Consider the following 27,538-nt stretch of genomic DNA (forward strand, 5'->3'; position numbering starts at 1 on the left):
GGCCGGGCCGCACTGGCACCTGTCCGCCCCGAGCCCACCCCTGCCCGGGCACCCAGGGTCTCGTGGGGACACCCTGGCAGGTGGGCGGGCACACACACAAGTGCGTACATGCTCTCACAGACACTGCCACACTTTGCGCATACGCAGCCAGCCTGACCCAAGGCGGCCTCCCGCCCTGGAATGCACTAACGTTCTCTCCTTTCAGGCGGAAAGTATTTAAACAGATGCTTTTGCAGAAAAAGAAGAATGTAGCTGCTTTGTGGGCCACTGCTCTGCTTAGCCCAAATTTCCACAAGAAGAAAAAAGGGGGGGAGGGAGAGCACGCGCGAGAGAACACTGCAAGCTCCAGTCCAGGTCACTGGGGAAGCTGGGGGGCCTGGCACAGGACAGTGGCTCGGCAGCTACCCAGTGCACCCAGAGAACAGTGTTGTTTCTGCCCCGAGCCTGCTCTCCCTGCCCCTCAGACCCTGCTGCTCTGAGGGACGGGGTTCCGGACTGGGGCCTTGAGGCCAACTTCTGCAGTGGCTGGCTGGCGGGCCCCACTGAGGCTGGCGTGAGGGAGGGAGACGGGGGAGGAGGGGAGAGTGGTTTCCCCGAAGGAAGCTGCCTGGGGTTTCCTAGGCCGCCTCCAGACTCAGGGAGATCAGGCCTCTGGCTGCACCAGGAGGCCCCCTCCCCGCGCAGCAGAGCCGCCCCCCGGGGCTGCAGGAACCAGACGTTCATCAGAGGCTCCTGGAATGAGGAACCGCCAAGGAGGCAGGCAGCGGGCCAGGCACGCTCCAGAAAGGCTGATCCCGAGTCTCCAGGGAGAGTAACCCCAGCCATGCTCCTGGCCTCCCTCGGCCTCTCCCCACAACCCTACCAGCCACAATGAGATGGTTCTTTCTGGCTCTAAAGGTGCTGAAGTTTTCGGCTCTGTGGCCCCTTGGCTTCGCTCAGTGTGGGTGACGGATGCCTGCCAGGTGCTCGGGGGGCTAGGGCCCGGGCCATTGATCTGACAGGAGATATTTTTCTCTGGTAAGGACACCCCTCGGGCCAGCCCACCATCCATCAGCCCCCAGTCAGCACTTAGTGTCAGGCCAGCTGCTACTCATCAATTTTCTGAAGCACTTTCCGCCGGCTCAGGAACCGCCTGCCGATGGGCCAGGCAGAGCTCCGAAGGCGGGGGCTTGGGGAAACAGCCAAGGAGGGGTGCTGAGAAGGGGCTCAATTTGGAAAGCAAGAGTCTTAGAAAAACAGAAGCACGCACAGTGCAGGCCTATCCAGCGGATGGTGAAGACCCGTGCAGATTCCTAGGCCCATGCGCGCCGTGGACAAAGGAGGAAAGATTGTTTCACCCTACCTGCCAGACTGCAGAATCAATGAGACCGCGGAAAGGGTCAGAGTGTGCAGAATACTTTCCTTCGGCTCACACTTAAAGGCTGTATTTGCAAACACACACACACACACACACACACACACACACACACTCACCCCTCCTTTCCACAAAGAGGATCTGGGTTTTCTGAGACTCCTTCCACTGGCTAATTCAGGCAGTTCAAAGGAGTGGTCTCCCAAGGAAGGAGACTAAAGAAACCTGTGCAAAGACAGGAACAACATTTATTCACTCAACGAGCGTTCCTTGGGTGCCTGTTATATGCCAGGATTGTCCTGGGTGCTATAGGTGACGCGGGGATGAGGCAGATGTCATTGCCCACAGAGCTTCTCCTCCACCTGGAGGGAGAAAGCCCGGGGAGCACCAACTCAGGGAAGAAGGGCCAGTGGCCTGGCCCTGCAGGACTCTGGCTGACAGAGAGTCGATGCCTGCAGGGCTGTGTTGACCAGGAATCTGAGGCCATATCTGGGTCTAGGTTTTCTCTGTCAATGAGGGTAATAATAATAATGCCACCTCACGAAGTGTATGAGGACTGTAAGGACAGCCTGTAGGAGGGTGCCTGGCACAGGCTGGGACTCAGTGAAGAGCAGAGTTAAATGCCATCTGCTGGGTCCTTCCGTCTTGCACGGCCACATGCCCCAGATGCCCCTGCAGGCAGTGACCTGGCCGCAGGAAGACCCTGTGTGCCCCATCTGCACCCAGCACGGCAGGCTCTGCAGAGACCGGGGCGGGGGGTGGGGGGGGGCGTCCCACATGTACTGGACTCTCGGGGGGGCTAGGTGGGCCCTGAGGCAGCAGGGTGGTCCTTCTCCCCCGGCGACCTCACTGAGAAAGGAGGGAACTGCTCGGGCACTGCCTGCTGTCGCCTCTATCACACCATGGTCGGAGGAATTTAACTGGTACGTCTGAGGTCACTCCTCTTGGGTGGCTCCCTATGCTCTAAGGATACAGCCCTGCTCTTTCTCCGCGGTCTGGCCTTCTCAAGTTCCCGGTCTCCGCTGGCTCCAGAGGTCCTGCTGCCAGCTCCCGAGTGACTCATGCTCTGTTTCGCCTCTGAGCCTTTGCATGAACCGTTCCCTCCGCAGGCACCCCCTGCCGCTCACTCCCCACTCTCTTTGGGCTTCCGCCTGGCTATCCCTTCCTTTGGGAAGCCACCCCTCCTCTCCTGCTCCTGCTTCTCCCACCATAAGCACTTACCGCTCCCGGCTACCAATGCCCGAGTCTTGTGAGCTCTGTGCCGGCAGAAACTCGGTCTGACTTGGCCAAAGTGGACACCCAGAGGTGCAAAAGGAGGGTTTCTAGGAAAATACAGGCTAGAGGGCCCCATCTGGAATTGGACTTCAGTATGGTGGAGTAGGGCCTGAGTGTCTGCATTTTTAACAAGCTCTTCAATTCTGATGACCCCTGAGCGGGGTCTAGTACGGTGCCTGGCACACTACCGAGTAGGCGTGCCATGTTTGTTGAATGACTGCATGATTTCTGCCCATAAAAGGCCACCGACCGGCTTGGATCCGGCGTTCCTTCGAGAAAGGGGCTACTCGCGAGTTAGAACTCAGGCCGGGCTAACAACCCAAGTCCTCTAAGAGGTTCCAACAGCGTCGGGCCTCCCGGGAATGACCACGGCCGCGCGCCTACCTCCGGGGGGATGCTGTCCTCCGAGTCGGAGCTGTCCTCGTCGATGCTGCCGCCACCGCCGTCCAGGTTCATCTGCAGCAGCTGGTCGATGGTGGCGTCCACGGCGCCGCTGTTGGCCCGCAGCACGCACTCGATGATGTCGTAATCCATGTTGGGGAACATGGTCTTGAAGTCGTCCATGGCCTGGTTGAACTCGAGGCGGCGCACCTGGCGGGCCGGCCGACTGTTGTTGAGCTCCTGCGAGGCGGCCGCGCCCGCCCCGGCCCCGGCCCCGGCCCCCGCCCCGCGCGCCCCCGCCGAGCCGCCCCCGCCGCCGCCGCCGCCGCTGCTGCTCCGGCGGAACAGGCTGGTCATTTTGCCGAGCCGCTGGGGGAAAATGTTTGCGGCCGGCGCCGAGCCCCTGCCCCCGGATCCCTGCGCCGTGGCCGCTCGCTCGGTGGGCTCGGGAGGCTCCCTCCCGCGGCTCCTGCTCCCCTGGGCGGCCAGGCGGGGGCGGGGCGCGCGAGGTCCCCGGGTCGGGAGGCTAGGGCGCAGGGCCACCGGCGGCCCTCGGGAAGCGGCCCTCGCGGGGCGGCGGCATCCGGGCCTGGGCAGCCGGTCATCCACACCCCCGGGGCATCCTGGGGCACACGGTCCCACCTGAAAGAGAGGGAGGCAGAGTCAGAGGTGGGATGCCAGGGGCCTTGGCCTGTCTGCCCCCGCGCATTGGTGCTTTCTCTCCAGCTGCCATAGTCAACAGCCAGGGTTCTGTACTAGCACAGGACTGCTACCTGTTAGCAAGGGCCGACTCTGGGCCGGGCACCAGCCTAAGTGTTCTGGGTGGGCTGACTCCTGACACCACTATGAGGTGGGTGCTAGTATCCCCATTTCGCAGGTAGGAAAACTGAGGCATAGATGCTGAGGAAGTGGAGGAATTAGGATTTGAACCGGGGACTATGGTCACTGGTCTCAACCACTACTACTACTGGCAAGGAGCCCTGAGGACCTGAGGCAGGAGGGGCTCTGTACAGGCGCCATCCTGCCCTCTGGTCTCCAGCCCACTCAGCCTCTGTTTCCCACATCACGGTCCCAACTTGATGATCACAATATCATGGCCTCCAGTTTATGGAGAGTGCTATTAAACCTGCGACTGAAAACTGTCCCGCCCACTTGCAACCAAGCACGTAAATCACTGCCAAGGTCATGTTTTTGTTAGTGCAGTCAACTGAGAGTTGACTATATCTAAAAGCCTCAAATTCTGACTTTCTCATGCTTATCCCAAGATTTACAGTAATTTTGTTAATTGTAGAAAAGTGGCAGCTTTAAGGGAAGAGTCCATCAAAGGATATTTCTTAAGTCTGACAAAAGAGGTGCAAAGCTGTTTTCCCTTTTCTAGGACTTGGGGTCATCATCTTAACAGCGGACATAGAAACATTCGTGGGAGCAAATCAACATGAACCCTAGCTTGCCGTGATCTCAACCGTCAAACAGCTGATGGTGTAAGAAGGACAAGAGCAGAGGAGTGTGGAAGGTGCTGCAGATGGGCTCTCAGGGCCCCCAGGGCAGGAAGATCCAGCGCTATCATGGATGCCCTCTGTCCCTTTCAGTCAGTCCCTGCCCAGGTCCAATGAGACTGCATCTTGTTCCCCAGGGCCACCACGCTGAGATTCTAACCTCTTTCACACCTCTGAGTCCTTAGACGGATGTGGAAATTGTCCAGGGCTCCCGTTCTGGGGCTTGTTGGGTGGGCGTCTGCCTAGTTCCAGAGAGGTGGGTTGTATTGAAGAATGGAAAACTAGGGGCGCCTGGGTGGCTCAGTCGGTTAAGCAAGTGTCTGACTTTGGCTCAGCTCATAATCTCAGGGTCCTGTGAACAAGCCCTGCCAGGCTCTCGGCGGGGAGAAGCAGACTCCTTGCCAAGCTGGTGCATCTCCTCGGCTCGGCAGGGGAGTGCCCCTCCCTGTACGTGTTCTCTCTCTCTCTCTTGCTCAAATAAATAAATAGATAAAATATTAAAAAAGAAAAAAGAATGGAAAACTAGAAGCACTTGGTCCCCAGGCTGCCTCTGGACACTGATGTCACAGAACCACAATCCCTTCCAGCTTCTGGAAGACACCTATTATCACTCTGCTGTATCTACATCTAGATACTTTCTCTAGGCGTCCACTACCGTATGTATGAATTTATTTTCCAGAAATGTGATCAAACCTTAAATTCTATGCAACTTCTTTTTCCACTTAATAATTTTTCGTAGCCATCTTCTCATGTCAGAACATACAGATCTACTTCGCCATTTTTAATGCCTGAGTAGTATTCTATTGACTGGGTGAGGCATGATGTATTACCCAACTTCTTCCAGCCCCTTGTCTTCCCAAATGAGCAACTCACAGCCCAGGGAGGCCAAAGCCATTTTACAAGGAGACACAGAGGGGTGACCGCAAATGGTCAGTCCAAGAACTGTGATGAAAATGAGCACAGGAAGGGAGCCAAGTATGACAAGGCGTCCCACAGCCAGCTCTAGACACCCCAACCCCCATGCCACCTCTCCGCCACCCCTGCTGCATTGGAAGGTCAGAGCATGCTGCTCTGACTCTGCCGGAACTCTACCCTGGAGCCTCCGCCTTTGTCCTGGGCTCTGGAAACCTGCGCTGAGGCCTCTAACTGAGACCTTGGGGGCGCAAGGCCCCAGAAGCCAGTGCCCAGGGCTGCCATCTGCTATGCTGATGTCATCACACCTACGGGTCAGTGCCTTATGTTAACACCCTCTCTGGAGTAAAGCCACCTTCTCACTGGCCTGCAAATCATTTATTAAGGGAGAGAGGGACCGGGCTCTCACTTTGCCGAGGGCAGACCCTTGGAGACAGAAGCCAGGACCCGAGCCACCCCTGGTGGCGGAAGAAGGAAGATGATGGGGTCCACATTTCCCCCATTAGCAGCCCCCTGGCTTGGCCCCTCGGGCTGCGAGTGTCAGGAAGGTCGTCCCCACACGCCTACCGTCTACAGGAAGTGCAGGGGTTCAGAGCCAGGCTGCCGTCCCTGCTCTGCCACTCCCCAGCCATGGCACCTCGGAGGGTCCTCTCCTCTCTGTGCCCAGTGCCCTCACCTATACTTACGGGACTTGGATGGGAACGGAGCAAGATCATCCCCCGTGCAGTGCCTGGAACACGGCGAGCTGCCTGACGGGTGTTGCCACGGCCCCAGAGGGCTGGCGAAGAGCCAGCAGCAGTCGGGACACGGGCCAAGCTCTTCCCCAGCGTGGAGAGGGTGGGCGAGTCCTTCAGGCCTTAGAAGAAGGACTGATTCTCGAAGCCCCAGGGGAGGCTGGCTGGCCAGGGCAGCTGGAGACACCACCGGTCAAGCCACCTCCTCTTCCATTCACCCCAGGTGCGAAGCCTGGAGAAACAGCCTTTCCTGCGTGCGCCACGATGGGGCACGGCTGACGACCCTGGGCCAGCCCCGCAGCCCGCTCCGCACGTCCGACGAAGACGCTACCACCCAGGACTTATCAGAACGGCTCAAAGACACATGGCCAGTGGTGGCAAAACCTACACGTTCCCACCACAGGTGGTCCTGTGGCTGAGAAGGTGACTCAGAAACGCTATGGGAAGTGCGGGGAAACAGGACTGGTTGTTCAGAAATACCATCTCCACAGGACTCTGCAAGAACCACAGACCCAAAAGCCGAGCTGCCCATAATTAGCACCAGGTGGGGGATGCAGGCCCCCCACCCCTACCCCGTGAGGACCATCCCTCGCTAAGCTCAAGGGCAGAGCGTGAGGCCAGGGCCTAGGGGGGCTAGCACGGCTGGGAGCAGGGGGAAGGGCCGTGCTGGGGGTCAGTGTCGTCCTGCCTTGTGCAACCAGCGTGGCTCAAAGGAAAAGCAATTTAAAACACGTGGAAGAATTAAGGCAGAGGCGACCTCGGTGTACGAGCTTGTGCCGGCGCTTTCACGTTTAACCTTTATTGCAACTCCGGAGACCCATTATTATCTCCATCTCATAGCTGCGGAAACCAGCTCAGAGAAGTCACGTAACCTGCACAAAGTCACACAGCCAGTACGTAGACAGGCCAGAACCAGGAACCCACCTCCTAAGAGCCAAAAGTGCCCAGTCAGGCTTGGAGGGCTTGGAGCCAAGGAGCCTCAGAAATGCAGCCACGGGTGGCCCAGGCTCAGAAGACTGACTGGGCATGGCCTGGCTGACATTCCAGCAGAGGAGATGTGACCTAGACAGCACTGGGGGAGGGGTGTCTACTGGCCGGGCCCCAGAGCCGGCTCCGTGACCTTGGGGAAACTGCTCTACCTCTCTGAACCCCAGCTGCCGGGTGCTGGCAGGGCAACAGAGGGAGATAACCCCTGACCCACTTCTGAAAAAGGAAGTTCATGAAACCCGTTGAGCCTGTTAGATGTCTTGGTCTTGGAGGCCAACTCCACAGCTCTCCCAAACTCTGGGCTGTGAGTGACCTGGGGACTGGGAAGCAGAAATCCCACACCTGTCCTCCCCCCGGTCCCAGGGAGCCAGGCCTTCCACTTCCCCGTGAAGGAATCTGGGCCTGGGAGGAGGGGGACAGCAGCTTGCCAATCCTCACTCCAAGGGTGAGGAGACAGCCAAGGCCTGAGTCACTCCTGGCCTGGCCCAGGGAGGTGGGCCAGCTGCCCGAGTGAGTGCTGTTCTCCTGACCTTGCCCAAGGTCAGCCCAGCCAGTCTCCTGCAGGACCAGGAGATGTGAGAGGCCCAGAGCCAGGGTCCTGGGCTCCCACTCTGACGGAGCCCAGTAAGGCTGTGTGACTTGGAGAAACCACTTCACGCCTCCTAGCCTCAGCTTCCTCATTTGTAAGAACAGGTGTAATACCACCTGAAGGGATGTTGTGATGGAACTTACACGGGGGCCTGGAGCTAGTAAGCGCCACGGGACAGGTTGGCGTGGCCTCGGGCACAGGCCTTGGCCCTTGGCTACACTCACAGCCTGAACAATCTTACCCAGTCCCGTGGCTTTAAATACCATCTACATGCTGAATACAGGCTCCCAAATTTCTCTTGCCTTGATGCCTCCTGGGAACACGCCCTTCAACTCTATACTTGCATAGCTGACCTGCCGCCCCCGCTTGGATGTCCAATAGCAGCTCCAACGTAACGGCCCTCGGACTTCGTGGTCCTTCCCCCACCCTGCCCCTCCCATCTTCCTTATCTCTGTGAATGGCAGCTCCACGTGACTCGGGCCCAAAGCTTGGGCGTCTCCTTGAGTGCCCGAATTCTCTTACACCCCACACCCAGTGGCAGCAAATCCCATCTTTCCTGTCTTCAAAACCATCCCAGAACCTGGCCGCAGCTCACCACCTCCCCTGCTACCAGCCCCCCATTGCCCCATTCCTCTGCTCCAACCCCTCCCTCCCCCCCATGGCTCCTCATGTCCTCAGAACACAACCTAGAGCCTTACTTTGGTCTGCCAGGGCCCACACCGTGTGGGGTCCTGCCTGGGCCACCTGCCTTTGCCGTCAAACCTCACTCGGTCCCCTCCCCTCACTCTCTCTGGGCGTCCTGGGTCCTTGCTCACCCACCTGCAAGCCATGCACGCTCCCATCCCGGGGCCCCGATGCTCCCCTGCTCCTTTCCTTCGGGTCCCTACTCAAGCACAGCCTTATCAAGCACCACCTCTATCTGCCCCGTTCCCTCACCGTTTGGCCTGCTTTGTTCTTCTTCTGGAACAGACCACCTGAGAGATCATGTTTCCTTGCCGTTGACCATCTCCGCCACTCGGAGGTAAGCTCCACGAGAGCCAGGCCTGTGCTTTATTCACTGTGCTGGGTACAGTGCCTGCACAGTGCCTGCCGCTGACAACGGTGATTTGTTAGGTGGATAAAGAAGGGAAAGGAAGAGGCAAGAGCGCCATGAAGTATAGGTCATCTTCCCTTCCCTTGCTCCTCTGGCTCATAGCAAGACAGGCAGTAGCAGGACTTCTTAGTTTCCAAAGCCCTTTCTGAACCTCTACGGTCTCATTGAGTCTTCATGAAAAACCTATCATTTCTATAGGGGCATGCATTATTAACCCACTTCACAGATCAAATAACTGAGGCCGAGTCAGTGCCCTGGTTAAGGTCCCAGGAGCTTCCTGCAGCCTGGCCTGAGGGCTTCCTCCCTTACAAGGCACACAAGGCTGACAGCAGGATTGTCCCTTGCCAAGCCAGTGTCAGCTCCAGGGGACAGAAAGTCGAACGCGTCCAAGATCTGACTTAACATTCCACTGTGCCCTGAGAGGACCCAACCCTGAAAGGTAGGGGAGAACAGGAGGCCTCAAGAAGAGATGTGGGGTTAGGAGGCCAGAGGTCCCAATTGCCAGCACTTTGCTTTCCCCCATCCTCTCTCTTCTAGAAGGAGGAGGGACTGCCCGAGGCCAGCTCTGTCTCTGCACACCTCTGGCTTCCTCCTCTGAAAATCCCCAGGGACAAGGGACACACCAGATCTTGTGATCCATCTGTCATTGCTGTGATCCCGCCCTGCAGAGGGGACTCGCTGTCCCTTCTCGCCTCAGATCTGGGCCCAGCCCAGTGGCACCGCCATCCCAGGCCACTAGGTGGTGTCCCAGGGCTCAGCCCCAGCGGCTCCCAGGGAAAGGGCAAACAGAGCAGCTTCTCTCCTAGAACCCAAGAATCTGCCCCACCCCCACCTCGGACTGAAAAAGAGAGGAACCCACCCAGCCCAAGGGTCTCAGGACCCAAGACTGGAAGAGTTTCAAATGAATTTATTCTCCAAGTGGGAAACACAAGGCTCACGCACGCCACCAATTTCTAGCCCCGTGCTTGGCAGACCTCACGAATCCATCCAGGTATTACTATTGTCTCGTGGAGCCCGCACAGCCTTTACCAAGTGAGCACGACTGGCAAGCAAGATGCACGCCGCTTGCCAGCCCTTTCGTTCCCGAACGAGGAGACGAGGCCCCGGCTTACGGTGTCTCATCAGGAATCCGGGCTGCAAAAGCCAGCGGGGCCGGAATGAGGTCATATGACCCCTGGGACGCTTGTGTAACCATGGTTAAGTCCTGGGGAAACCTGAAGTGGGTAACGGCAGCGCTAATGGAGAGACTGCCGGGCGAAGGGCAGCTGCATCCTTGTCCAATTGTCACCTCAGTTGTCATGGGGGCAGGGCTCAGGGAGGCCGGCTGCGCATCTGGGCTGCTGAGCTGGAGAGGCCGCCAAGGGGGGAGAAGGGAAGGTGGGGGCCCAAGACACGGAGAGAGGCTCTCGGGGTCTGCGAGCGGGTGCGGGTGCACGAGCGTGGAAGTGTGTGGATGCGTGTGCGCGCCCTGCTGGGGGGAGGGCGGGGCAGCCCTGACAGAGGCGCCTTGTCCTCCTGCCCCGGCACAGGCTTGTTTTCTTCCCAAGCTATTAATGTCGCTGCAGCTTCAAAAGCCGGGTGACCTTTAAATGCCGAGCCTCCTGCTCCTGCCCAAGGCGTGGAAAAGGCTTAACGGAAAACTCAACCGGCCACAGCTGCTGGGGTGACGGCGACAAAGCCAGCCTCGTTCTGAGGGGACCGGGCTGCGGGCCAGCCACACCTGTGCCCACCTCTGGGGGCACGATGGGCACAGCCCGAGGAGAAAGGAGGCCTGGCTGGACTGAGAGGAACAGGCGGAAGAGGGGAAGACACATTCAGCTCTGCCGTGCCCTGCTGTGTGACCTTGGGTTGCCCACTTACCTCTCTGGGCCACACCCCATCATTTAGTCCCATGTAAGTCTGGGGCCGAACAAAAGTCCCCCTTCCCAGAAAAAAATCTTTTAAAAATCTGTAGAAGAAAAAAAAGGAAAAGAAAGACATTTGCTTTCCTAATTCTTCTCTCTCTTGCCTCAACTTCCATGGCCAGGTGTGTAGCCAAAAGAGCCCTGCGGTAGGGCCTACGGTAAGAGGTTTCAGTGGAAGTTAATAAGGTCCCTCCCCTAGGGAAGGACTGGCCCAGCAGCCTCAGTCCCAAGGACACCGTCCTCGCTCATCTCTGCTCCTGAGGCTCCCGGACAGGGCTTGGCTGCTATAAAAGGCACCATCAAGAAGCCACTTGTGCATTCCAGTTGAAAAGGTCCAAGAGGAAGGTCCTCAAACATGAGTGACGTGCCATTGGTTTGGCTCATCTCGGTAGGATAATGGTAATAGTAGTGATAACCTACTATCTCCTGCTTCTTTCCGAGCCAACCCTATTGCAAGTGCCTTCTGCATGCTAACATTTTCATCCCCTCTTTGCAGCCCTGCAAGGTGCATACTGTCACTACGATTTCGACTTTATGGATAGAAAAACGAAGCACAGAAGAGTCCAGTGACTTGTTCGGGTCACACATTTGAGCACGGGAGGTCGGACTCCAGAATCGACGCTGTAAATCCATTCAGCTCCACCTCCCCTCTGTATTCCTAGAGCTGAGCGCAGAGCCAGGCACGGGGCGAGAACTCAGGTAACCGCGTGTTGAACTGAGTCCTCAGCGGGGCACAGCGGCCCTGGGGGAGGCTGGGGGTGCCTGGGGCCCGTGCTGGGGGAGCAAGGGAAGAGGAAGGAGAAGTTTGCAGGCAGAGCCTCATCCTGGAGGAAGGCCCGTGGCCTTTTCCTTACAGAAACCTTGTCCCCACCCCACCAAGGTTGTTAGTTGCCTGGACGACCAACTGTTTCCCACTTCGACCTGAGCTGCTTAAAAACTATTTCCACAACAATCCCTCTCTCCATCAACAAATTCTAGCAGCTTAGCCAAGACACTCAATCCAGGAGCCTGCGAGGAGATCAAATGTCAGTGGACAGAAGGGGTGCTGGCCACCAATGCCCTACCCAGGGGCCGTGGTCCTGAGGAGCCCCTCTGGGCTGGTGGCAGTGTATGTGTCCCTGGGACCAAGTCAGTGGCCCAAACTCAGAGAAGGGAGTCACTGGCAGCTCAGGTGCAGGCCAGTAAAGCTGGGCTGGCTCCAGGCATGAGCTCATGCTGGCCCGGGTCCAGCTCCTTGGGGAAGAGGGGCCAGCATCCTCCCTGGGCCTCTCCTTCGGGCAGTTGGGCTCCAGGTCCCTCCACAGGCAGGGCCTGCATGGTCTGGAGCTGAGCTCTCAAGTCTGGACAGTCCCAGATGTCTCTGGGCTCCTGGGACGGGTGGTCAGTCAAGGATGCCACACAATTTAGTATCTGAGCATGCCCAGGGAATCCAGGCCGAGGAACCAGGATTCGGGAGGGGTGCTCGGGGTGAGCAGGGCAGGGTCCTAGGAGCAGAAGTCCGACTCCTGCCCCCTTCCCCCCACACTAACCCACACTGTGCACCCACCCACCAATCCATGAATCCCACTTCTATGGAATTCATATAATATGTATCCTGGAATACCATACAAGAGTAAACAGAAACGAGGCGTCTCTCTATGTCTCTCTGCCCTATCGCTAAGGGGAGCAACGCAAGGCAGAACACAGCAAGTACAGTCACAGTCACGGTGCTATAGGACATTATGGTATGTGCGTGTCAGTATGTATGGAGAGGACGTTCATAAGACACTGATCCTATAGGTTTCTGCTGGATGGAATTAGGTCCTAAGAGACAGATCAGGGAAACTTTTCACTGTAAATCTTATATATCTTTTAAATTTTGATTCATGGTCATTCATTAATTTAAAAATAAAATAAGCAAATATCCTATAAAGAATAGCAAAATGACAGCAACGCCAGTGATTTGTTAACCTTTTTGTGTAGGTATATTATCGACAACAGACACGAACCACTTTTTAATAATCATTATAGCAATGTCTATGAGCGCTAACCACGTGCCGTGTACTTTCTAAGCACTCGGCATGCATTATCTCATCCAAGCCTCAAAGTAAAGCAATTATAATACCCATTTCACAGATAAGGAAAATAAGGCCCAGAGAGTTTAAATAACTTACGTGGGGTCACACAGTCAGTGATGGAGCCAAAATTTGAATCCAAACGGTCTGGCCCCAGAGTCCATGCTCTTCTTAATCTCCACCTTATACCGTCTCTCTAATTAAAACAAAACAAAGCAAAAACTGAATGATGGCAGAAAAAAGTCGGAAGAAAAAAGCAAACCACAGAGCCTCCAGGACTTTAGAATTTCTGTAGTCCTCAAGGCTGGGCTCCATCCTTCCTGTCTCTACTAGTCCAGCAGGCCTTCGCCAGTCCTGCCTCAGTGGGAGCGAGGCACCCCTCCTCCCCCAGTGCTCCCTCCTGCTCAGGGGCCCGCCCACCTCCTGGTGGCCTTGCAGGGGAGAATGAAGGGCCGTGGAGGATGCCACAGCTGTTCCAGAGGTCAGACCACAGCTTGGGGGGTCCTCCGGGGCAGGGCAGGGCCGGGTCTAGCCAGGAAGCTCCTTGCGGAGGGGAAACCACATGTTGGTTGTGAACGGTGTGGAGTCTGGGGGAAGAGGCAGCAGAGCACGGAGGTTACAAGGGGAGCTTTAGCTCTGGGCCAACCTCAGCTTACCCTCTGCTCACCACCGCCTGGGTGAGTGGGGCTTCTCTCAGTGAGTGTCCTCATCTGTAGAATGGGATACCTGTTCCTGGGAGGACGGGTGCCCCTCCAGGGGGATTCATGCCACGGGCACCACATAGCCGCTCTCAGCCTGGGGCAGCTGTTAGTAAGGCCCTAAGGCCACACACTTCTCAGGGGCTGAGTCTACAGCCTGGCCCAGGAGTCAGGCCTGGGGTTACGATCTTGAATCCAGCCCCGAAGGGGGACAGTGTGCAGCACAAAGGCCTCCCATCAGGTTGAGGGCCTCAGGTTGGGGGGCTCTGGGGCCCCCTGAGTGGATCAGGGAGCTGGGCCAACAGCCCCATTCCTGGCCATACTCTGCTATGCATGCTTGGGGAGAAGGGACTGGAATATACTGGGGCCTGGGTCGCCCAGGCCTCCCACTCCTCCTGGGGGCCTGCCCTCTTGGGGAGGGGCTCCCTGCCACCACCAGGGGTGAACAAACGCAGGCACGCAGGCTGAGTGGCCTTCTCAGAAGTGCCGGCTCTGGCAGCTGAGGAATGCAGGCCCAGGGCTGGGGAGCAGAGCCTTGGGGAGGGGGTGGTTGGCCCTGAGCTTCAAAAGAACAGGCAGCAGCTGTGGCAGGGAGGGCCTTGGCCCTCCCCCTCTGGCAGCCAAGACACCATCAGAAATTCCACCCCAGCAAAAAGGGCCAGCCCGGAGAGCAGATGGGATTCTTTAGAGCTATTTCCCCCAACTACAGGCTGCCACCCCCTCCTCGCCTTGGCCCCTTCTCAGCGCGTGCAGCAGCAGAGCTCCCCTTCCACAGCCTCGGGCGCCCAGAAACCAGCCGCCAGGCATCCCCTCCCAGCCTGAGGCCCTCCCTTGTCCACGCCGCCTCACCCCACACAGCTCCGTGCCCACCCATGCCCTCTAAAGAGGCCAGATTAGGACGGCAGGAAGAAATCCTGTGTTCTCACTTCCAGATGGTGCTCGTTGCCAAAGGTCACAGAGCTCCCTGGCCTGCGATTTGATCCCAGCTGGGATTTGAACCCAGAGTCCTGGGCCAGTGCTCCCTCTCCGTGTGGTGCACACACTAGCAACTCCAAAGCAGCGCGTGTCCTGAGTGTGCGACACGCACCAGCTCACTCAAACCCACTCGCTCGCAAGGCTGCGGGACACAAACAGCCCTCATCAGGTTCGCCTGAACACTGCCCTCCGCCCCAGGTCCTCAGTCCAGTCCTCTCTTCCCCTAACTCTGAAGCTGTGTTTTTAAAATTATAGCCACACTCTCCTCCACACACACTAACCGCACTACCAGCCCACCACGAGGGCCACTCCCTTCACTAGGCCGATGGCAGGGCCACGGGAGGCCCCCAGCCCTTTCTCTCTTCCCCATCGGTGCCCAGAACGGCTTCTACAGTGTCTGAGCCAGCAAAGGTGAGTTCAGGTTGACCTGACCCGCAGCAACGCTGGCCAGAACCAGAGGCACTGCCTTCCCAGTTGCTCGCAGGATCAGTGCCTGGAACGGAGCGCAGGGAAGGGCCTCGGGCCAGCGGGGCTGCCAGCCCTGGCCTTCAAATCTGATAGTCAGAGGAAGGGGGTGGGAACTCTTGGGGCTCCCATAACCAGCCTTCTTTGCCTCCAGGGGTCTCAGTCTCCACCTCTAGAAAATAGAAACAGCCCCTAATGAGTCTCACCTCTGACATCCACTCACGGAAACCTCCCGGGGATGCAAGGACATGGTGGGGGGGGGGGTGGCTCAGGGCCAGAGAGAGGCACCGCTGCACCAGGGACAAACCATGACGTCTGCAAAAGGAGGTGGCCGTATCCCAGTCCCCCCGGGGCTGGAAGGACTGGTACCCTTTCTTAGCTACAGAACCAGAAGCCCTTTCCACCCCTTTCCTCATATGAGATCCTCAGCAGAAGTCCGTTCTATAAGGACACCAAGCCCCTCGGCCCCTCTCCCCCAGAAGTTACACATAATCAGAGAACCTGCCATTTACCGAGTGCTGGGTCATGCTGCCCGGGCCTGGTGTTGGTTAGTCCTCACGGGCATCTAGCACTGTCCATCCCAGCCTTCTACCAGGACCAGAGCCATTTTACTGAGTCATGTGTGACCTAGAGGTTGTCCGGGGCTGTGCCACATCCAACCCCCGTGGCCTCACATGGCAGAGACCAGCGTGCCTGTCAAGTCTCCCGACACACTAGTTCCTCGCGAGGGTTTTAAAGCCTGGGTTCAGCCCCCATGCTCTCGTCTCCCGAGCTGTTTGCATCTCTGCCTGTTTCCCCTCCTGCTACCGGCCTGCTCTTGGGAAATGTTAATGTGCTTTTCTGTCAGTCTCAGAAGCAAACACTCTGCGTTAAAGCCGCCATCGCAGAGGGTGGTGAGACTTCATCAGACTCCCCTGAGGTGTTTGCTAAAAACACATATTCTCCACCTGCTATTACATCGGAATCTCGGGCGGGGGTGCCCTGGGAATCTGCTTTTTAACAAGCTCTCCAGGTCATCCTGATGCCCAGTAAAGCGTGAGGACCCCGACCGCACGCTGATTCTAGTTTTAGCGCCATCACTAGCCAGCCGGGTGACCTTAGGCAAGTCATTTTACTTTCCGGGCCTCCAGCTTCCCATCTGAAAAATGGGCAAGGAGGACTAAAATGATCTCCAGACCCTCTGTGTCTGCCCTGAGTCCCCAGATGGTTCCCAGGTGTATGAACTGAATTTCAGGGCCTATCCACTGTAGGCACACATTAAAGAGAGTTCCAGTCTGACTGATTTAGGGAGATCTGCAAAAATACCTTTTCTCTGGCTCTGGGCCCCAAACAAATGACTTTTGGATTATCCATGACACTTCCCCTCCCCCGAGCATCTCCTTGCTTCATTCCAGCCTGAGACGACCAGGATTCTATAAACACTGGGTCCGCACACCTGGGCTTAGTCAACAGTCAGCAAACAAAGGCTCTGCCAAATCACCCCACAAGCCCAAACTCGCACCCGCTCCGCCTCTCAACGGGAAGCACCCCGCCTGGGATGTGTGGACCCTGCACACCCTTCATCCCATCACAGAATGGGCATGAAGGGCTGGGTCGGACAGAAGGCATGGCCAAAACAGCCCCAGCCTACAATTGGGTCGCAAGGTTATCCAGACGTAAGGGCTGTGAGGCAACAGCATGGGAAGCTAGACATTCCGAAGTCCCCGGGTTCCTTGCTGATCACCCGGTAACACAGTGTATCTAGCAAGTGCTCAAGCATTGCTTGCTAGTGGTAAACATAGGCTCGATTCGTCCTTCGAGCTCACGTATACTTAACAGTGGAGCTGTGGGGATCCACAGGGTAAAGTCAGATTCCCGCTGCCTTTACAGGTGGTGAAGCTACGTGTGCTCCCGACAGACCAACCACGGGGGAGGACGAGCAGGAAAGGCAAGAATGGAAACCCGGCTTCGACAGTGGGACACAGCCGGGAGTTCCAGCCACGGTCTGCGGATCGTCCTCGTTTACGGATCCCGAAACAGGTCGCTGTCTCGCTCGGAGCACGCCGGCTGGCCCAACTGATGGTGCTCTACGTGTGCACTGCACTTCACAGTTTACAGCGCTGGGGGCGAGCTGTCCACAAGCCCTGTCCATTCAGCCAGGCTCCAGGCTGGGCACGTCGCCTGCGGCAGGGACCCACGCTGGCACTGTGTGAGGCACTGCACCTACACGGAATCCTCGCAACAATCCCACGGGGTAGATGGAGAGACTGAGGCAGGCACAGAGGAATTAACTTGCCTGCGGTCTCACAGCCACGAAGTGGCGAGTTGGGATCCTTCCCCAAAGCCCACACTCCCAACCACTTACCGCACTGGCCCTACACTTATATTGATGGGCCTCTGATCAATGCATGGGCAAAGGGAGAAACTGAGGCTCCAGAAGGGCTGGGCCATGGGGTCAGCCTGGCAATGGACCCCCCCCTCCCAGGTATCAGGGAGCAGGGGCAGAAGCCCTGCATGGAGGCAGCCCCGGAGCAGGGAAGTAGAACAGAAGTGGGCACACCCCAGCTCAGAGCTGAGCCAGTCCCGCCCCAAGCCTCCTCTGCCACATCCCCCCAGGCCCGGAGGGGCCCACGCCAGGCTCCCTCTCCCACCCCCAGCAGGACCTCCCCGTCGGGGTCTGGGCTGTCCTCGACACTCAGCGGCAGGCCCCACAGGAGGAAGTGGCCACACTCGAAAATCATTACCGTGCAGGGCTGAACTTGGGGCTTTTGTTCTTGAGCAAGGACGGTAACATTTCACTTTCAGGAAGGAGCTGGGCGGGTGCGGCTGGCTCAGAATTGCACAACCGAAAACACAGGCTCAGACACACACAGGTCCCACGTGGAAGTCTGCTTAGACAAGCCCCCTGCGGAAAAGGCCTCTCACCCACGGTGGGTCCGCACAGAGGCGGGACACAGGCTGAGCCATCCCCCTGCTTTTCAGATCAGGGCTTTGTGGTCAGTCATCTGGGCAAGCCAGGTAAAGGAAGGAGTAGCAAGGCAGCAGAGGCAGGGTGGGAACTCAGGCTTCCAACCACCCTGGGCAGAGGGCGGTGGGGTGGCAGAGACCCAGGTCCGAGAGAGGGACCACTTGGCCACATCTGGCTGGGAGGGGCAGCCCCAGGGCTGGGAAGACTGCCTACCTGCCCCTCCTCCCATCCCAGAGCTCGGCATCCTTCCTCCAACCACGCAGGTGCCGCGTAGCCCCTGCCGTCCCCCTGATGCAAGGGAAGGACAGCAAACAGCCCTCACAGGCACCCTGGCCCTGTCTAGCACAACTTTGCAGAGCGGCAGCTCTTCCTGAAAGAGTTCCCTCTTGCCCCTCCCCCTTCCCCAGGCGGTGGTGGGAGGGAAGGGAGAAAAGTCAGTCAACAGGGAAAGACCTGTTTTTTAAAAAGTAATACAAGAATAAACCAGGTTTTGAGCAGGCTGTCCCTAGGTCCCCGGGCATGGGCCCCTGCTCCCCTCCCCACCTTGCAGGGGTCAATCAGAGGGTAAGGCTTTCACCTGCTCCCCTCCTGCACCTCATCAGAGCTTCACCTCCAGGCCCTCAAGGAAACGGTAGAAATAGGATCCTTGTCCTTTGTCAATTACAAAGTAAACAGCTCTGGGGGTTTGCCCTCCTTGGGGGGCAGCGGTCCTCTCACACCCTCAGGCAACCCTGAGCTCCCACCCTCCCTGAGCTCCGCGGGGAGGGGGGGCGGTGGCAGCAAGGAGTACAAGAGAATGGGCTAGTTTGGGGCCGGCTGGCAGAGGCAGGCCACCCACCAGGTCCAGCTCACCCCCCTCAAAGCCGCTCTGTTTGTAAAGGGCTTTCGGGGACAGGAAGCAATAAACAGAGTCAAGCGGCCAAGATGCAGGGGCTGATTATGCAGTTTATGGATTTTCCAGGCCGCTTTGTACTCTCCCACCAGCTGCCTGGGGCTCTGCAGAAAAAGGTGCTGGCAAAAGACGGGCTGGTCCTTGGCTTGAAAGGTGGACTTCTGCCAGGCCTAAACTGGGTCTCTCCTAGTGGGTGGGGGGGGGCACTGCATGCCTTGCCAGCCCCACAAGCACCTTCTCGATGCCACACACCACCAGAGCCCCAGCCTCCCCCCCCCTCCAGCCCACTGCTCACCTCTCCATCCTGCTCTAAGTTACTTGACTCCCGGGAATTCCCAGAGGGGAGGGCGTGCCTGGCCAAGGCTGCCTCTTCCCAAAGGTGGGTGGCCCTCCTTCACCAAGCGGCTCAGCTTGGCTTGGCTGTCCTGGGAGTGGAGAGCGAGTTGGGAAAAGCTGAGCCTGGTGAGGAAAGAGGGTTCTGGGCGGCAGGGCCTCCCCATTACCCAGCTCAGCTCCCATTTTCCCCAAACAGGCTGCGGTCCGGTGAGACGGCGGCCCCCCGCGTGCAAGTAGCAGAGGGGTTCGCAAGAGCGACCACGGGGAGCGCCCCCACTCGTCTCTCGGTACCCGCTAACCAATAAGTAACACAAGATACACCCCAAAACGGAAAAGCACGCAGCCGAGACCTTCGGGGGCCAACAGGGAATGACATGAAAAAGCCAAATGAGCGGACCGTGTGCCCACGGCGCTAGTTCTGCAGAAGCGTCTGAGCGCGTCCTCGCGCATCTGCACGCGCGCGCACCAAGCCCCAAGCAGCGGGTATGCTGGAGGTGGGGCTGCAGGAGGGGCTCTGCTTCTGTTTACTTCATCCCGCTCTGCATCCTTTGAAGTTTTTCCACAAACAGGCATTATCTCTGTAGTTTAAAATTAAGAATTGAAAAAAATAATAAGGTGCACTGCCGGTGGGACTGGGCGCGCACAGGGGCGTGGGGCTGGGTGCAGGGAACAGTTTGGTAGTTTCTTACACAGTTAAACACAAAATTACCATATGATCTAGCAATTCCACTCCTAAGGCGTCTACCCCAAAGAACCGAAAGCAGCGACTCGAACAGATATGCTGCGTACACGCCCGTGTTCGTAAGAACATTATTCACCATATCCCAAAGGCAGAAACCACCCAAGTGTCCACCAACAGATGAATGGATAAACAAAAATGTCTTGTACACATAAGGGAAAAGGGGGAGTATTCTTCAGCCATAAAAGGGAACGAAATTCTGACAGATGCGACAACGTGGAGGAACCCTGAAAACACGCTAAAAGCCAGACACAAGAGGACAAAGGCTGTATGATTCCACTTCTGTGAGTTACCTAGAACCGACAAATTCCTAGAGACAGAAACTAGAATAGAGGGTACCACAGGCTGAGGGCATGGGGGAAGGAAGTCATTGTTGGATGAACAGTTTCTGGTTGGGATGATGGATAAGTTCTAGAAATGGATGGTGGTGATGGATAATTACACAATGGTGTGAACAGACTTCATGCCACCGAATTGCCCCCTAAAAATGGTTAAAATGGTAACTTTTGTGTTACGTATATTTTACCACAAGAAAAAGAATGAAAGGGGCACCTGAGTGGCTCAGTCCGTTCAGCGTCCGGCTCTTGATTTCGGTTCAGGGTCGGGAGATCAAGCCCCGCAGCCTGCTCTCGGGTTCCACACTGGGGGTAGAACCTGCAAGGAATTCTCTCTCTCCCTCTGTCCCCAGTCCCAGCTCTTCCTCTCTCTCTCAAAAGAGGAAAAGAAAGAAAAAGAACTGAAGACTTCAGTCAGGCAAGAGGAGGCACCGAGGGGTAGAATCACCAGACTGAAGGGGGCGCTACTCAGGCTCTGCAGATAGAGGGCAACCAGCACACAGGAAATCCTGCCTGCACAGAGGGGCTCTGTCCCCATTGGCATGGAGCGGGCCAGGGGACAATGACACCCCTGTTGATGAGGACTGTTCACATGGCCTGCGGAGTCCCACAGGCCCTGGGGTTGCGGGGAGATGGTAGTGCAGGGGTACTTTCTGGAATGTTTGGAAGAGGTGGGTTATGGCCCACTCGGAAACGGTGAGTGTGCTGAGAAATGAAGCATGCATCTGAGAGCCTGGGCTAGAAAGGGAGCAGGGAGGCGAGCCGGCTTGCAGGTACTGCAGGGAGAGGGGAGGGAAGGACAGAAGGAAACTAGAGACAGAGAGTAAGAAGAGGGTGCTCCGGCAGGCAGCGATGACTCATCCATTTGTCCGGCACACATTACAGGGCGCTCCCAGGCGCTAGACGCTGGGGAAACAGAGGACGGGGCAGGGGGGTAAGAGAACCATCTCCTCTCATGAACACCTAGTGCCCGTCCAGCACCACCACCCCCCCCGCCCATCTTGCTCAAAAGTGTATCCGTATACCAAGCCAAGAAACCCAGAACTGCCCCCAGCCTCCACCTTCTTCCAGAAAGTAAAACTGCTTCTTACTTGAGGCCAAGCTGTTCCACTAGGAGGAAAGATCAAAACCGCCAGTGTGGGCTGTTCACCCCGGTGACCGAGCCTCACTCACAGCAGCGCGCCCGGCCGGAGCTACCAGGCATCGGCTGGGGCCGGATTCTTTCCTCCCCGAGGGGAGAAGCAGGGAGCAGCACGGGCATGCCGGGGCGGGACCCCGGGCTCTGAGCGCTCAGGTGCGGGGCTGCCGGAGGTCTTGCCCCGCTCAGCTCCGACGGTGCAGAGACAGAGAGAAGCCATGCGTGGGGGCGCATTTGAGGTCAGCCGCGGCTCTGCCTCACTCGAGATAAGAATATTTAAACAGTGGACTTTGTTAGAAAAGGACATTGTATCCACGGCCTTCCTGAAATGTGTAATGTGTGTATGTGGACGCAGAGGAAAGAGGGGTGGCAGGCAGTTCTGAAACAACTCGCCTTGGCCACTGTGTCCCTCTCAGAGACCCACTCCTAGAACAGTGCTGTCCAATGAGGAAGCCACTCATCACATGTGCCAATACAAATTTCAACTGTAACTGAAGTGAAATGGAATTTAAAATTCAGTTCCTCGGTCATTACTACCACATTTCAAGTGTTCACTAGCCACCTAGGCTAATGGTAAAATGGACAGGACATATTTTGGAATGTTTCCAACATTGCTGGAAGTTCTATCAGACAGTGCTATTCTAGAATCTAAAGGGGAGCCCCTCCTCCTTGGCAGAATGGAGCCCTGGAGCACTTTGCGACAATTGTCGGTGGGAGACCAAGGACTGTGGGCCATTGATCCCCAGAAGAGGAGCCGTTCCACGTCCTTCCGGGAAGGGTGGGTCAAAGACCCCTTTCTCCCGAGCAGGGGTGAGCACTAGTACCCCTCCTCACTACCAAGATCAGAGCGCTGGCCCGGTTCTATGAAACCTGCCAGTCAAGGCAGGGAGAAGCAGAAGTCCAGCTAGAAACCCAAGTCCCACTTCCAAACCTCACAGAGTCCGAGCCTCGGAAGACCACGTTCAGAAAAAGCCGTCCAATTTGTATGCCCAGAGAAAGGGTATGCTTAGATCACAGGGCTTCTCCACTGTACTCTCTCCTAGGTACGCCCCATGGTGGCCCTGGCACCGCCTCCCTGGGCTTGTCCAGAGCAATGGGAAGGAGTCGGAGCAAAAGAGCTGCTGAGGCAGAGGGGCCATGTGTGGGAGTGGGTGGGGGGGGGTAAGGGCTTATAAAGAAAAAACCAGTATTTCAGGGAAACGTGATGGACCAGGCTAAGGAAGGGGATTCTGAGGAGCGAGCGATGTTGGGTGTTTGGGTCTGTGCCTTTGAACCAACCAGAGAGAGCAAGACTGATCAAGGCACCCCTAGCCCTGCACACGTCACACACGGTGATGTGACATGGCTGACACCCTTGCACTCCTAACCTGACCGATCTCCTTCGGAGCTTCCCCATTTCAAGCAAGGTCCATCCATCACCGTTCTCCCCACAGCACATTTCAGCCTGGCCCTCAAAGTCAACCAAAATGGAACCCATAGATCTGCAGTTGTTGCAGCAAGTGGCAGATCGGGGGCTGGGGACCGGGAGGAGGGTGAGCAGACAACGCACAGAGTGAGAGAACAATGGGGATCAGAGACCCGAGGCAAACCTCTGAGCCTGGGTTCTGCCCCCCACCCTGCTACATGGATCCTTGAGCAAGATCTTCTTTCCCTTGAACATTTTTTTAAAAAATAAAACTGATACGGGCACCTGGGTGGCTCAGTCGGTTAAGCGTCTGCCTCCAGCTCGGGTCATGATCCCAGGTCCCTCAGTCGGTTAAGCGTCTGCCTCCAGCTCGGGTCATGATCCCAGGTCCCAGCCCCGCATTGGGCTCCCTGCTCAGCAGGGAGTCTGCTTCTCCATCTTCCTCCACCCCTCCCCCGGCTTGTGCTCTCGCTCTCAAATAAATAAAGAAATAACTCTTAAAAAAAATAAAAAGAAAACTGCTCTAAACAAATGTAAGCTTAATGAATTATCGTAAGGCAACCCCATGTAAGCATCCACGTCTGGAAAGGAGACATTGCGGCCACTCCACAACCCATCCCTGTGCCACACGCTGACTTCTGTGGTCACTTCCTTGCATTTCTTTACTGTCCAAACATACAACCCTGGACACTGGACTTCAGTCATGCGTGTCGTTTGTCCTTTAAGTCTATCTTAAGCTACAGCTTCCCCCATCATCTCCTTTTTTTTCCTTAGAATTTGTGAGTTGACGCACCCAAGCCGTGTGACTATTGCCTTCTCTACTGCATAAAGGTCATGGACCAAGTTTCCTTTTCTCTTGGGGCCTCACTTACTCCTTCCTTACCAGCACCGCCCTGGCCAACTTACGGGAGCTTCCGTGACAATAAGAAGAGACGGCCTGAAAGCACATCAGGAAATGCTTAAGATATTTTGTCAAGCAAAGAATGCAGGATACCAACGGATACAGCACAGGATGCTTTCAGCCCCACCAAGGAAATGTGCACTAAAAAAGGGCCGGCAGAAAACACGCCATCTATCAATGGTCGTCCTGGATAGTAGAATTCTGCCTCCCTCTCTTTGCTTCTTTCTTACCTTTTTCCATGATCAACATATAACAATGTGACAGGGCACAAGTCATTTTCTTTTTCTTTTTTTTTTTTTTTAAGATTTTATTTATGTATTCGACAGAGAGAGAGACAGCCAGCGAGAGAGAGAACACAAGCAGGGGGAGTGGGAGAGGAAGAAGCAGGCTCATAGCGGAGGAGCCTGATGTGGGGCTCGATCCCGTAACGCCGGGATCACGCCCTGAGCCGAAGGCAGACGCTTAACCGCTGTGCCACCCAGGCGCCCCGCACAAGTCATTTTCAAAACATTTTCAAGAAAAGGGTGCCTGGGATCCAAGGCACCGCCAGGCCTGTCCACTCCCCCATCACAGGACCGCTTGGCTTTTCTTTCTGTTCCCAAGGCCACCCGCAATCCCGCTGAGATCCGCAAACCTCAAGCTCATCCCATGCCTGCTTCTTTGATGCCTCCTGGCCACCCTTCCTGCCCCGTCCTGTCTTCTCTCTGGCCGCCAACAGAAGAACTCATCTAAACTATGCCGGGTCACTTCCTGCCTCCCCGACGCTCCTGTGCTGCTCAGACCCCTTCCTTGTCTGCATTGGCGCTCACCCCGTTCAGCGAGCCTCAGGGTCACCCGCAGTGCTGAACACACACTGCTGGGCTCCAGCCCCAAAGCTCCTGCTCCCTAGGTCTGGGGCCGGGGGTGAGGGGGGTGGGGGAGGCAAGAATGTGTGCGTCTAGCAAGTGCTCCGGTGTTGCTCACGCCACTGGTTCACAGACCATGCTTTAGAACCCTCACCTCGGTCCTCAACAAGCCCTGCCCGGCTTTCAAGAGCTCGTTCAAGCTCCCCTGTGCAGGAGGCAGTCTCTTCCAACAGCCAGGACCGACCTCCCTCTGTCCTTTCAGAGCACGCTCCGCGCTGACCGAGCTCTGGGGGTCTGGCAACGGGGACAGCGCCCTAGGTAAGGGACCTGGCGATGGGCAATGTGGCACGTACCGTTTGCCACCTTCCCTGGCGGCTCCTATGGGCAGAGCCCAGAAGGGCCCTTCCTCGGTGGCCCCGCATTACCCGGGAGGGCTTCTGAATGTCTCAGGGAAACGGAATCTTTTCCTTCACACACAGACTTCTAATTATTCACTCCCGCATTCACTGTCAGTCAAAAAAATACTTAGTGAGCACCTACTGTATGTCCGGGTGCACAAAACGAAAATCTCTTTTCTCCACGGAAACCAAGAATTACAACAGCATTAAGTTACCACAGAAACGTGCAGAAAGGGCTCCTTCCAAAAGCAGCCAAACAGCCCACCCCTGCAGCCCCGGGCACCGCTGCCCGCACACGGCCGTGGCCTGAGGGGCAGGTGCTGGCTCCTGCCAGCGAGCACGGGCAGTTGTGGTCACACCCACGTGTAGCCATGGTGAAGGTTTGGTCGCCAGTTGCAGGCTTCGTTTGTCCTCAGCTAAGCCACCCAGGACCCGGAGACAAGATTTATGGGCAGATATTGTTAGGAGAACAGATGTCCAAGGAAGCAGGCCGAGCAAACGAGAACAACGGTTGTGAGACAGAGAAGCTGAAGGGACTCCATTTTAGAAAGGCCCCATTTACTCACGTTCCATATTTCTTTCTTTTTTTCCTTTTTTTTAAGATTTTAATTATTTATTTGAGAGAAAGAGAGAACACCAGCTGGGGGAGGGGCAGAGAGAGAAAGAGAGAGAAGCAGAACGTCGCTGAGCTCGGAGCCAACGTGGGGCTCGATCCCAGGACCCTGAGATCATGACCTGAGCTGAAATCAAGAGTTGGACGCTTAACTGACTGAGCCATCCGGGTACCCCTCACGCTCTATAGTTCGCCTTGCATCTGGGTAAACCAAAGAAGCTACTTTCCCACTCCAAGGGGGAAGCAAGGAAGTGAATTGTTCTCTGAGTTTCATCCTGGCCCCTAAACACCTGATAACATCTAAGAAGAACCGGGTCCCAAACATGTTCCAGGACATTAGTTTCGAACAAACCTCGGCCCACACTGGCATCGATTCCCCTACCTTCAGTGATTTATGCAAGAACACCTATTGTTCACCTGACGCTCCCTTTCTTTGGACCGTACCCTGGATTCCTGAAGGAACACCCTGGACCCTTCTCCTGTATAAACCCCTAATCCAGCAACAAGGAGACAGTCTCCTCTCCTTTCTTTTTTTTTTTTTTTTTTTAATTTTACTTATTTATTCGACAGAGATAGAGACAGCCAGCGAGAGAGGGAACACAAGCAGGAGGAGTGGGAGAGGAAGAAGCAGGCTCATAGCAGAGGAGCCCGATGTGGGGCTCGATCCCACAACGCCGGGATCACGCCCTGAGCCGAAGGCAGACGCCCAACTGCTGTGCCACCCAGGCGCCCCAAGTCTCCTCTCCTTTCTGAGCTTTTCAGACACCCTGTCTGCTATACTCTATCACTTAACGCTATTCAGTAAAGTCTACTTTCATTTCCTCCTGGCTTGCATTTGATTTCTATCCTGCACAAAGCCAAGGACCCTCTTGGCTGGTCCTGTGGGGCCCCCTCTGGGTCCTTGGACCTGCCTGCCTATGTCAGTTGTGATTATGCAGGCCTGGAACCCACTGGAAGGAGGCAAGAAGATACCACCTCCCGGGGCACCTGAGTGGTTCAGTCATTAAGCATCTGCCTTCAGCTCAGGTCATGATCCCAGGGTCCTGGGATCGAGCCCCAACTTGGGCTCCCCGCTCAGCAGGAAGCCTGCTTCTCCCTCCTCCACTCCCCCTGCTTGTATTCCCTCTCTCACTGTCTCTCTCTGTCAAATAAATAAGTAAATAAACAAAATCCTTAAAAAAAAAAGACACCACCTCCTAATAAAAAGGCAGCAGATGTCTAAAGAGCAGACCCGTGTCCCATTTCGGCGAACATCTAAGGCTCTGGACACTTGGGCCTTCTGCCCCAGCAAGACATTCTGAGCAGGCTGACGACACTGCAGATTCTCCACGGTGGATATCGGCTTCTCCGTGACCTTGGGCAACTTTGATTTCTTCGTGCCCCCATTTCACTATCTAACGATATCTTGTAAAAAGGTAGTAAAGCCCAAAACAAGATGATAGAGGTCCCCATAGGAAGAATAAAGGGAGACATTTAAAAACAAGCAACAGGGGCGCTGGGTGGCTCAGTTGGTTAAGCGGCTGACTTTTTTTTTTTTAAGATTTTATTTATTTGACAGAGAGAGAAAGTATGGGAGAGAGCAAAAGCAGCAGGAGCGGCAGAGGAAGAGGGAGAAGCAGACTCTCCGCTGAGCAGGGTGCCCTATGATCCCAGAAGCCCAGGATTATGACCTGAGCCAAAGGCAGACACTTAACTGACCAAGGTACCCAGGAGCCCCAAGCGTCCCACTCTTGATCAAACACTAAGGTCTTGATCTCAGGGTCCTGAGTTCAGGCCCCTCACTGGGCTCCATGCCCAGCATGGAACCTACCTACTTAGAAACAAAACAAAACAAACAAGCAACAAAAATATCATCTGTAAAAGTGAAAGAAAGAAACCCCAAGGAGACCACGCAGGGAAAATCCTTCAGCGCATCAATGGGGAAACCCTGCGTGCATTCAGGACCCCTAGAGCAGGGATTGTGGGGTGGAGGGGTGCAGCAGGATCTCTGGGGAGCTTCTGAAAGACAAACGTCTAGGGTCCCCTACTGAATTAGAGTCCTCCCCACCAGGAACATGCAATTTCCATTCCCTGCT

The 27,538-nt window shown here is 56.3% G+C and overlaps 1 protein-coding gene and 1 long non-coding RNA gene across 11 annotated transcripts in view; one reads left to right on the plus strand and one right to left on the minus strand.

The window, feature by feature from the left end:
* The window catches only part of CUEDC1 (CUE domain containing 1), an 80,727-nt gene that overhangs the window by 17,604 nt on the left and 35,585 nt on the right, over positions 1-27,538 (minus strand). For 7 of the 8 annotated variants that reach the window (XM_087854533.1, XM_045773176.2, XM_087854532.1 and 4 more), the window contains 2 exons: positions 12,876-12,972; positions 3,011-3,649 (listed from right to left, as the gene is read on the minus strand). In XM_087854533.1, coding sequence (XP_087710659.1) covers positions 3,011-3,364 — 354 coding nt within the window. In that variant the 5' untranslated portion in view covers positions 3,365-3,649; positions 12,876-12,972. Of the gene's footprint in view, positions 1-3,010; positions 3,650-12,875; positions 12,973-15,415; positions 15,438-27,538 lie in introns of those variants that run through there. The other variant, XM_087854530.1, reaches the window with a different exon arrangement.
* On the plus strand, positions 10,187-19,075 carry LOC123776859 (uncharacterized). Of its 3 annotated transcripts, none has more exons than XR_015721325.1 (4): positions 10,187-10,711; positions 10,845-11,121; positions 11,219-11,421; positions 16,784-19,075. It is a non-coding gene; the product is annotated as an uncharacterized LOC123776859 (long non-coding RNA). The 3 variants fall into 3 exon arrangements; XR_015721326.1 differs by having other exon boundaries at positions 10,922-11,121; positions 16,784-19,074; XR_006775511.2 differs by having other exon boundaries at positions 10,191-11,121; positions 16,784-19,072.

Source organism: Ursus americanus, chromosome 23, assembly GCF_024610735.1.
Source record: "Ursus americanus isolate L20-20 chromosome 23, mUrsAme1.1.p, whole genome shotgun sequence".
Classification (NCBI taxonomy): domain Eukaryota; kingdom Metazoa; phylum Chordata; class Mammalia; order Carnivora; family Ursidae; genus Ursus; species Ursus americanus.